Source organism: Mytilus edulis, chromosome 7 (assembly GCF_963676685.1).
Source record: "Mytilus edulis chromosome 7, xbMytEdul2.2, whole genome shotgun sequence".
NCBI lineage: Eukaryota > Metazoa > Mollusca > Bivalvia > Mytilida > Mytilidae > Mytilus > Mytilus edulis.
In genome coordinates this window covers 6,407,956-6,420,513 of record NC_092350.1, presented here as the reverse complement: position 1 = coordinate 6,420,513, position 12,558 = coordinate 6,407,956, and the positions used below count along the sequence as shown (strand labels likewise).

General features: G+C 33.6%; 1 protein-coding gene and 1 long non-coding RNA gene across 2 annotated transcripts; both read left to right on the top strand.

The window, feature by feature from the left end:
- Nucleotides 1-1,160: 1,160 nt before the first annotated feature.
- LOC139529820 (uncharacterized) lies at nucleotides 1,161-6,177 on the top strand. The gene is made up of 3 exons (XR_011665903.1): nucleotides 1,161-1,364; nucleotides 4,515-4,658; nucleotides 6,045-6,177. It is a non-coding gene; the product is annotated as an uncharacterized lncRNA (long non-coding RNA).
- Nucleotides 4,682-5,612, top strand: LOC139529819 (uncharacterized; the record flags this gene model as incomplete). Its single annotated transcript, XM_071325732.1, has 1 exon — nucleotides 4,682-5,612. A coding segment is annotated over one exon (840 nt), but the record flags the coding sequence as incomplete, so codon positions are not given.
- Nucleotides 6,178-12,558: the final 6,381 nt, after the last annotated feature.

Here is a 12,558-nt window from a genome sequence, read left to right as displayed (position 1 = left end):
TCATTCGTAAATATAGCTCAACATGCAGACTTCTAATACGTTCAGGTATTTCACATCCAATTTTTTATGGTAATATTCTTTATAAAGCACAAAGGTCAGTATTCACCTCAGAAACTTACAAAACCTTTAAATAGACTTATTAAGAAGGGATATAATTACGATACTGTTGTCAAGTCATTAAAGATTGCATATTTTGGCGTTAATATTGAGTCACTGATAAGGTATTTGCATCGGAACTAAACACATTTATTCTAAAAACAGTTGTTGGCATGACACGGGTTATGTTCTTTTCATATATGTTATGATTGTATGATACTAAACCCCTAACGGGAAGGATTGTGCCTGATGTTCATATGATGAAATCATAATCTTTCAGTCAGTTTAATTGAAGTCTGGAGCTGGCATGTCAGTTAACTGCTAGTAGTCTGTTGTTATTTATGTATTATTGTCATTTTGTTTATTTTCTTTGGTTACATCTTCTGACATCAGACTCGGATTTCTCTCGAACTGAATTTTAATGTGCGTATTGTTATGCGTTTACTTTACTACATTGGTTAGAGGTATAGGGGGAGAGTTGAGATCTCACAAACATGTTTAACCCCGCCGCATTTTTGCGCCTGTCTCAAGTCAGGAGCCTCTGGCCTTTGTTAGTATTGTATTATTTTAATTTTAGTTTCTTGTGTACAATTTGGAAATTAGTATGGCGTTCATTATCACTGGACTAGTATATATTTGTTTAGGGGCCAGCTGAGGGACGCCTCCGGGTGCGGGAATTTCTCGCTACATTGAAGACCTGTTGGTGACCCTCTGCTGTTGTTTTTTATTTGGTCGGGTTGTTGTCTCTTTGACACATTCCCCATTTCCATTCTCAATTTTATTTTTTACAGAGTTTGTCTTTAGTGCCGTGTGGAGGCAGTAGAGTGCCTCCCCGTGCTTCAGGTTTATGCTCTTATAATATACTAGATTATGGAGTGTATGTCCGAGCGAGAACTGCTCTAATTCATTACTTTAGGAATATTTATCAAAAAGTAGTATTTCTATATTCAGCCCCATTCTACTATTTAATACTGATAGCGTTTGACATTTTTAGCCGAACAAATTTATCCATTTTATATAAATATATTTATTAGAGTTATGTACACCGGTATGAAAGTATATAATAGGTTAAATGTTTTTCATTGGTCGAGTTAGAACTGACCATAATATTTGAATAAGGTCATTTCAAATATTTCGTGCTATACTTTTGGCGGTTTTGTATATTAAAGATATTGTCATTCGAGGTTCGCTTTTGGTGCAGTAAAGTTGTAAGCTTGTGCTTAACCTGAGTATGTCTGAGAATAGAGAAGGAAGTCCAATGTCCGAAGGTGAGACTGAGCATTCACACATTTCAACCGGTAAATCACATAGTAGCAACCACATAGTAGAAGAGCGCCGTGATTTAGCTGATACTTTTGAACTTTTTAAAGTATATTTTGACAATAAGCTTGTAGATCTTAAATCAGATTTGGTCCGTGAACAGGACGTAATTTCCAAAAAGTTAAAGGAAGAGGTTTCCCTTAAATTCAAGCACGAGGGCAACAAAATACAATACAAATTTAACGAGGAAACTATTACCGAGTTAAACAAGGTTTATAGCTTTGTTCCCCGTTCAGAAACCAAGGTGTCACGTATCATCATAGACCTCATAGATAAGGTTAAGGGCAGAAACAAACTGATACGCATAGCAGATACTTCAGCTGGTGGTTGGGCTACTGTCAAAGAGTATGAAGCAAATGTTATCGCTTCAGACTCTGAAGATGAAAAGAAAATTCGCCAGGCGGAGTCCAGAGCCATGCGTTCGACTAAAGACAAATCCCGACGCCCAAATCCCTACAAGACAACTTCTAGACCGGCTCCCGTTGAAACTGCTCCTAATCCTTATTATTCCAATCAGTATCAGCGTCAGAACCCGCCGCCCTTTCGAGCTGGCAGCGGGCGGCGTGAGCCGTCCCAGCACGATATGTGCCATGCCTGTAAACAATTTGGCCACTGGAGGAAGAACTGTCCACTTGTCAAACGCAACCAGTTCAACTTCAACAATACACAACAGAACAATTAACAATGAACAGTTAGTTAATGATAAGTATTTATATTTATTTTCTGAATTTGATAGTGATTATTGTTTAAATCATGATATTGAGATTTTGCTTAGACAAGTAAGATTTTTTGAAAATTTCAAATCTAACACGGGTATTTTCTCTGGTGTAAAGGGAAGGTTAGCTAAAAGTATTCAGTACTGGGAGCATATCGATGCTAATTCATTTATTTTAGACACACTGAAAAATGGTTATCTTATTCCATTTATTGATACTCCTTCGAGCATGTACATGAAAAATAACAAATCTGCTCTTAAGAATGATGATTTTGTTAGCAAATCTGTAAATGAACTTGTTCTTTCAGGTTGCGTCATTGAGGTCCCTTTTCAACCTTACATTGTCAATCTCAAAAGTCTGGGAAAAGGCGTCTAATTTTAGATTTGAGCACTTTGAATTTATCGGTGAAAAAGGAAAAGATTAAATTTGAAGATTGGAAAATAGCTGTGCAATACTTTCAGAAAAATGATTATCTGTATAAATTTGATTTAAAGTCTGGTTATTTTCATTTGGATATATGTCCACAGCAGCACACGTATCTAGGTTTTTCGTGGGAAGATAAATTTTATTGCTTCACTGTTTTAGCATTTGGTCTTTCAACGGGTCCTTACATATTTACAAAGTGTCTCAGAACATTGGTCAAGTATTGGAGAAAAAATGGTATAAAAATAGTTTTATATCTTGATGATGGATTTGGTATGAATAAAGAAAATAATGAATGCATCAAAGATGCTGAATTTGTGAAACAATCACTTTTGAGTGCGGGTTTTCTTCTGAACGAAGAAAAATCAGTTTTTACTCCTGTACAGAAGTTGGAGTGGTTGGGAATCATTTGGGATTCATGTAATTTCACTTTATGCATTCCTCAAAGGAGAATTGACGAATTATTTCAATCTATTCATAATGTTTTCAGAGAAATTCCATATATTTATGCCAGAAATTTAGCCCAGGTAACGGGTAGAATTATAAGTATGTCTCCTGTGATCGGAAATATTACTAGAATAATGACTAGATATTGCTATATGTCTATTGAAAGTAGAATGTCATGTGATAGTTATTTAGTTTTAGAAAGTAAAAGTTTTGTGATATCAGAATTAAAGTTCTGGCTTGATAACATTGCTAATGTAAATTTTAAAACATTAAATCAATATAGTCAGTCACATGTAATGGTATATTCTGATGCTAGCAGCATGGCTGCCGGAGCATGTACAGTAGAGTTGGAAAGTAAAAATTTTCACACTATGTGGAAATCCACTGAAATGTTAGAGAGTTCCACGTGGAGGGAACTTAAGGCCATATAATTGGCGTTGATGCATATGTCTTATCAACATGCATTTGCGGGAAAATCCTTAAAATGGCTAACTGATAATCAAAATTGTGTCAGAATTATTCAAGCAGGAAGCATGAAAGAAAAACTGCAAGATATAGCAATTTCCATTTTTTCTATTTGTTTACAAAAGGGAATCTCCATTAACATACAATGGATTCCGAGAGGTGAAAATTATATCAGTAAAATCATTGATTATGAAGACTGGGGAGTTTCAAAATTGTTCTATACTTTTATTAACGACCTTTCGGGTCCTTATACAGTCGATCGTTTTGCTAGTTCTCGTAACACAAAATTAGAAAGATTTAACTCTTTATTCTGGAATGTAAATACAGAAGCTGTAGACTGTTTTACTCAGAATTGGTCTGGTGAAAACAATTGGATTGTACCACCTATTTATTTAGTATTGAGAGCTATAAAACATGTAATTGCTTGTAAAGCTAGAGGTACTTTAATTGTACCAAAATGGATATCTGCGACCTATTGGCCTTTCATTTTTGATAAAAAATATGAATTACAGAGATTACATATCTGATGTTATTGAATTTAAAAATACAAGTGGTATTTTTGTCAGTGGTTCTAATAGACAATCCATTTTTGGCACTGAGCCTTTTATTGCTCCAGTATTGGCAGTGAAGTTAGATGCGACAAGGATAACAAGGCCCTAGTGCACTAATGTGTATTGTAGCTGGCGAGGTTAAAGTTGCGAGGCCCTAGTACACGAACGTGTATTGTAGCTGGCGAGGTTAAAGTGACGAGGTCCTAGTACACGGATGTGTATTTTAGCTGGCAAGGTTAAAGTTACGAGGCCCTAGTACATGAATGTGTATTGTAGCAGGCACGGTCGTTGTTGATAAGGCCCTAGTGTGTATATACATTGTAGAAAGCATGGTTGTATTCAACACGGCACTTATGTATATAGCATTGTAGCTGGCATGGTCAAATAAATATTGGACAAGGTCCTGTTATGTTAACAGTGGCATGGTTCATTTGTATATAAGTTTTTAATACTTTGACATTTTATAATGTTTGTATCACGATTGCACATTTTTCAGATATTTTTCGAGTTGGTAGATGGAGACAGAATTCAGATATTTCGGATGAACTTTCTACATTGAAAGCTAGATTACCAGAGTACTGCTTGAGCTCACGTTCTCTGAACACTCGTAAAAAGTACCAGTATGCCTTTAATGCTTTCTGTAAGTGGACTAAAATACATAATATTACTCCATTACCTTCATCTGACTATACAGTTTCTCTATATTTGATTCACATTTCACAGAATGCAAAATCGGCAAGCAAGATAAATGAAGTAATATACGCCATTAGCTGGGCACATAAACTGGCTGGATTTAATAATCCTTGTACATCTGAATTAGTAACGTTTGTAAACGAAGGAGCACAGAGAAAATTGGGACATTTTATCACTAAGAAAGATCCTATTACACCAGACATTTTACGAAAGATTGTTCATACTTATGGTACTCTTAATAGTAATCTTAAAGACTTAAGAACTGTTTGTATGTGTTTATTAAGCTATGCAGGTTTTTTAAGGTTTTCAGAACTAGTTAATGTGAGAGGTATCGATATAAAGATTTATTCTACACATGCAAATTTATACTTGGCAAAGAGTAAAACTGATATTTACAGAGAAGGGAGGGATGTGGTTATTTCTAGAACTAATCTTGTAACTTGTCCTGTCTCTATGCTAGAACGATATCTCAAATTAGCTAGTATTACATCAAATTCTGATGAATTTGTTTTTAGATCCGTTAATTTTTGTAAGTCTGATAATTCTTATAAACTTAGAAGTACAGGTCCGTTGTCATACACGAGAGCTCGAGAAATACTACTTTCAAGTTTACAGAGTATAGGCCTAGATAGTAAAAAATTTGGACTGCATAGTCTCCGTTCAGGAGGGGCATCGGCTGCTGCAGCGGCTGGTGTAGAGGACAGATTGTTCAAAAAGCATGGTCGGTGGAAAAGTGACACGGCCAAAGACGGTTATGTTAAAGAGTCTTTGAAGGATAGACTTTCTGTAAAAAATAATATTGGAATTTAATGATGTATTTTTTCGTTTATTTTTTCTTTACCCTTTCTTTATTTTTCGAAGCTTTGCTGCACACTGTCAGGCGAGTTGATCCCATACAAAGGTGTTGAGTTTATTTTGTAAATAATTTATGTTCGCTTGAAGTTATGAATTAGAACATAAATATATTTATTAAAGTTATGTACACCGGTATGAAAACATTACCACGTGTATTTGTTTATAAAATTACACGTGTTTGAAAGTATATAATAGGTTAAATGTTTTTCATTGGTCGAGTTAGAACTGACAATAATATTTGAATAAGGTCATTTCAAATATTTCGTGCCATACTTTTGGCGGTTTTGTATATTAAAGATATTGTCATTCGAGGTTCGCTTTTGGTGCAGTGAAGTTTCCCACCCTCCCACCCGACTTAAGGTATTTTATTTGTGTTATTTTTTATTAATGTGAATAATAATGTGTGTAAGAACAGAATCTTTATTTGATTCATAAAATGTATTTTCGTACATAATGAAAATTGTTTTTATTTTTGTAGATTGGTTTTTGTGTTTGTTACCTGCAGCGGCCTAGGCAGACAGTAACACTGATGAACATTTTTTACGTTGCATTTGTCTTTAATAAAATTAAAGCTTTGCTGCACACTGTCAGGCGAGCTGATCCCATACAAAGGTGTTGAGTTTATTTTGTAAATAATTTATGTTCGCTTGAAGTTATGAATTAGAACATAACTTCAATTATTGTATGCTGGTTCATATTCTGGACGCCAATCTTTGCTCCTTTATTATATAATTCACTAACAAAACAATTATGAAACTTAGAAATGGAAAATTACTAAATACTAAACTTGTTCAAAGGGTATCCACACGTCTCAATCTTCAAAATCGGTTATCTAAAAATACTACCATCGCTAACATTTTTAACAATAAAAATCGTGGTTACCCTTCTATCGATAAGTGTCATGCCAAAAAATGACTTACATGTCCCCGTCTTTCCACCAACAATACGGTAAGGTCCACGTTTAATGGTCGCACATTTTCTTTAAATTTTGAAACTGATATAACTTGAAAAACAAACAGTATAATTTATTTACTCACATGAAACAAACCGGGGTGTGGTATTCAGTACGTAGGAGAAACTGGACGATATTTATCTAAACGCACTCAAGAACATCTGTATCGTTTTAAAAGACCCAATAAATTCAAAAGTATCATTTACCAACACCTTAAGAAGCACAACCATCCTTTTAAATATCTAGCAGTTCAACCTTTAGAAGTAGTAAATAAGCAGCCTGGTGAATCGCATTCAAACTTTGTAAGATCACGGAAAATAATTGAATTAAATTGGATTAAAAAATTACAGACAGTTTACCCTCACGGTCTAAATGATAATATCATGGGAATTGGTAATATATCTAGAACCAATTCCGTTAACATTTTGGATATAGTTTCTAAAACTGTTCGTAAAAAACGTTCTCACGGTCGTAGAACAAATCGCAATCAAAGAAAATTTCGGGCCAATCATACCAATATTTCGGACCTAATTTCTATTTCAACGGCAGACATTATCTGTTAACAAAACTCTGTTCGTTACCGGTTAATAAGTTAAATAAAATTTTGGAGGATTGCAACACAATTTCATATAGCAGTCCTAAGTATGAAATTGTTCAAATTATTATGGCATATTGTTATTCTAAATTATTTCCCAAAATTGATAACCCTGAAGATCATAAAAAACATTTTATTAAAATTAAGTATGTCAATAAAGGCTTTGATTTTGTAAATATTGCCGGTATATTTAACGACCATTCTGTTAAAGAACAAATTCCTGGATATTTTGACAATACTGAGCTACCTCTTATTTGTTATATTTACAAGAAATCTACCCGGAAATTTGTGTTTAATTATAGTCAATTGTGTAAAGATGTTAATATCAGTGAAAATACACCTACTTCATGTAATTGCAGTAATTCCGAATATATTTATGGACCCATTTCCCATGTTATAACAGGAGATCTTAACATCGTTCAAGACCGAGAGTTAAAATCATTCCTCAGTAAAGGACCTAAATATCGGCCCCCCCCCCCCCCCCCCCCCCGTCAATTATTAATTGGAATGAGTGTCGTAATATCATCCACGACTCACTCCATACTTACTGTATAAAATGGATAAAACGGGAAAAAGCTGACAAAAAATCTTTGGACTCTTTTTTTAATTCAGTAATGAAGATAGTTGATATACGTATTCAATTTTACTATAAACAATAACCACAATAAACCTATTTCTCGTATCAAACATAAACTAAAAGAACTAGCCAAGGAATTTGTTTTTGTCCCGGCAGATAAAGCTGCTAATAATATTATTATTGTTTGACGTAAATTTTACATTGAGGTTCTGAAAAAGGAAATCACCAATTCACCAACATTCCAACTGACTCTATTTTCAGAAAACGAAATCTGCAACAAACATAAACTTTTAGCCACTGCTTTACAAGCAGAGCCAAATACAATGAAAGTCCCAACTATGTATTGGCTTCCGAAGCTACACAAAACCCCTTACAAATATAGATTTATTTCGTCTTCAAGCCATTGTTCAACTACTAAATTGTCTATTCTTCTTACCAGCACACTTGGTACAATTAAAAACCTGATAATAAATTGTTCAAATAAGGCCTTCGAAAATAGTGGAATAAATTACTTTTGGAGTGTCAAGAACTCGTTGGAAGTACTTGATAAATTGCATGCTTATATTGGTGATTTTGAATCTGTTCAAAGTTTTGATTTTTCTACCCTGTATACCACATTGCCTCACATTCTCATTAAGAAAAAATTCACACACCTAATTAAATGGGCATTCAAAAAATCAGAATGTGAATATATATGTTCAAACTCTTTTAGGTCATTTTTTAGTAGCAATAAACAAAAAAACTATGTTAATTGGACATGCTTTGCTACTATATATGCCCTTGAATTTTTACTAGATAACATTTTTGTTCGCTTTGGGGATTCCGTATATCGTCAGATTATATCATCGGTATAAAGACATCATTCGTAAATATAGCTCAACATGCAGACTTCTAATACGTTCAAGTATTTCACATCCAATTTTTTATGGTAATATTCTTTATAAAGCACAAAGGTGTCAGTATTAACCTCAGAAACTTACAAAACCTTTGAATAGACTTATTAAGAAGGGATATAATTACGATACTGTTGTCAAGTCATTAAAGATTGCATATTTTGGCGTTAATATTGAGTCACTGATAAGGTCTTTGCATCGGAACTAAACACATTTATTCTAAAAACAGTTGTTGGCATGACACGGGTTATGTTCTTTTCATATATGTTATGATGGTATGATACTAAACCCCTAACGGGAAGGATTGCGCCTGATGTTCATATGATGAAATCATAATCTTTCAGTCAGTTTAATTGAAGTCTGGAGCTGGCATGTCAGTTAACTGCTAGTAGTCTGTTGTTATTTATGTATTATTGTCATTTTATTTATTTTCTTTGGTTACATCTTCTGACATCAGACTCGGATTTCTCTTGAACTGAATTTTAATGTGCGTATTGTTATGCGTTTACTTTACTACATTGGTATAGGGGGAGGGTTGAGATCTCACAAACATGTTTAACCCCGCCGCATTTTTGCGCCTGTCCCAAGTCAGGAGCCTCTGGCCTTTGTTAGTCTTGTATTATTTTAATTTTAGTTTCTTGTGTACAATTTGGAAATTAGTATGGCGTTCATTATCACTGGACTAGTATATATTTGTTTAGGGGCCAGCTGAGGGACGCCTCCGGGTGCGGGAATTTCTCGCTACATTGAAGACCTGTTGGTGACCCTCTGCTGTTGTTTTTTATTTGGTCGGGTTGTTGTCTCTTTGACATATTCCCCATTTCCATTCTCAATTTTACTTCAATGCAGCGAGAAATTCCCGCACCCGGAGGCGCCCTTCAGCTGGCCCCTAAACAAATGTATACTAGTCCAGTGATAATGAACGCCATTCTAATTTCCAAATTGTACACAAGAAACTAAAATTAAAATAATACAGTCTAATTCATTCCACAAATGACAATATAGTATCAGGTCTTCTTGTTTTTATAACTCTAAGACAAATTTTAATCATCTAACTTGTATTATGTACATAATAACATAACAGGCTTGTTTTACTTGATTGTTATACTTTCTTAGTTCATACTATCAAAGTATGACACGACTGACAGTGTTCGTTTATGATAAAGTTGACCGTTTTAGAAGTTTAAATTAACTTATATTTCTAGTTTTCTTTTAGCCGCTTTATCTATCCACTTATGATTTTATCATTTGGTCTTTATTCATTACTCTTTTCATTGGCTAATTTCAAATAGTAATTACAGGAATGGCTGAAATAGAATCGACAAACATGGATTGTCTGTGAAAAACAATGGGTGTCAAGCATCAATATTCCCACAGACAGAATTTCATAAATAATGCATTACATGAATTGACAATTTTCTAAATACTATGTCACTTTTCACAGTTAAAATGCGACGTCTTTCTACAGAGGTGTCTCCATGTAAAAATTAAGCAGCTTATATTGTTTTAATATCCTTCGTGGTGAAAATTACTTTTTCTCAGCGATATTACAACGCATGATTCATGTTGAAACGTTGGAAAAAACATATACAAAACCTCTTTGGCATTCAAAACATTCAATGATTCACCACACCGTAGAAGTAACATAAATCAAGAGATTAGTATAAAGTAAACAACTATAGACAAATGTTTACAGTCCCATCATTGAATATTTTAATAATTAAACAAATCAAAGTTTTTTTTATCAGGTACCAGGATTATAATTTAGTACGCCAGGCGCCCGTTTCGTCTACATAAGACTCATCAGTGACGCTCAAATCAAAATATTTATAAAGCTAAACAAGTACAAAGTTGAAGAGCATTGAGGATCCAAAATTCCAAAAAGTTGTGCCAAATACGGCTAAGGTAATCTATGCCTGGGATAAAACAAAATCCTAAGTTTTTTCGAAAATTCAAAGTCTTGTAAACAGGAAATTTATAAAAATGACAACATTTTTGATATTCATGTCAAAACAGAAGTGTTGACTACTGGGCTGGTGATACCCTCGGGGTCTACCAGCAGTGGCATCGACCCAGTGGTGTAAATAGTTATCAAAGGTACCATGATTATAATTTAGTACGCCAGACGAGCGTCAAATGTGCTTCTGGACGTTCATTAGAAATGGGATGAACCAGATCCAGACATAAACCTGATTAATTCATATTGATTGCAATCGTATCGTGACATTTATTTAACGTTTTGTTTGTTGTTTTTGTTACTTTGCTGTTATATCAAATACCTGGAGCCTTACACAGCACCATTCGAATGGTTAATGTACATAGTTCTGTTATTGGTTAATTAAAAATGGATTTCAAAATCTTTGACATGAGTTATATCGAACATCTGCAAGAAAAAATAAAATTGAACATTAGTTACCACTTATCCAACAAAATACCAAGTTTTTGCCTACCTTTTTTCTTCAACATAACATACACTCAAAATACATTGTATTATATTGCACATAACCATTGGTTCGTTTAAATATTACACAGGTATAGTGTAGACTAAAAATAGTCGCAATAATGCTGCAGGTTTTCTGTAACTATATCATACTGACGTTTTGTTTAAGATTTATTTTAACTTTATATTATATTGTTAATGAATTTTTTGGTACGAATACAGCAGTGTTATAGGCAAACGAATTTTATGTTGTCTATGCAGAACGAGATACTAAAGCTATGGTTTAATCTTCAATAATCAGGAATCTGAAAAATTTATTCTACTCTATCAGTTGATCAAAATTAAATTGGCTTTATCTAGAAGTTCAAAATAAAGATAATACTTTTTGTAAATTTGAGTTTATCTCAAGCAGAACAGAAAGCTTGTAGAAATTTTGATAACAATTATAGTATTGAAGAACTCATCAGACAATCTGACAACGATCATTGTATAAGAGAATAATAAAGTATAGTTTATTTGATACCTTGATTACATATATCAATTTGTTTGAAGTGTTTAAATGACATGCGGTGCTCCCATTGAGGAATAAAGATTAATGCATAAGTGGTTTAATGATAGCAACATTTTATATACAGGCCTCCTAACAGTATGCAACATTGAACTTTAATTTGATGTCATATAAAAGTAATTACATAACAAATATAAATTTTACATAGATGTCTACCAAGTTATGCCTGGCCAAAGTTTCGAGTGTCTTAAATATTTGTGATTTCGATCATGATAATGGTACATGAAAACAAAATATAACAACATATTTTAGAATTTATCGACGCTGAACCAAGCGTTTAAAGTGTGATTGTTACATGGTGATAGCTCTCATTAAGAAAAACGAACGCTCAATCATTTTGTGGATATTAAAACACCGTTATAACTGGAAATTCCAAATCTTTTATCATACTTTTATTGATAAAACTCGCCCAGTTGTCATGACAATTTCACGTATAAATGTGAGGTCATCTGTAATATTGAAATATAACAGAGCTAAATTACAAACTCCTTTGCCTGCGTTTCTGCATTATTGCTGCTACAAGTCTGTCACTTTGTACTGCTTTTACATCGGTGATAATTTTTTCTCATATATCTAATAATATAAGGACATTGATATAGATGAGATTTGCAAACAGCAGTGGATAATCATCTTATATATGAATGTAGAATTATAAAACATGTTAATCAAATGATAAAATATTTACTGCTGTGCGGGGATTTTTACGTCTACTTAATCCAATAGGAAATACAGAAATTATTTAGTCAGAAGATTTATTTTTAGTGTTGGTGTACATGGTTATGCAATTTATAAATGTAAGTCGGAGTAAACATAAACTGATCCTGTATCGACAATTCGTTGCGAAGGTATGACAAAAATACCAAAAGCAACTCTAATTTCAACAAGGGGTAGTCAAAAACAATAAAATACTTACAAGCAAGTATGCAAGTTAACAATATTGGCTGGGGGTCTGACTACATGTACGTGT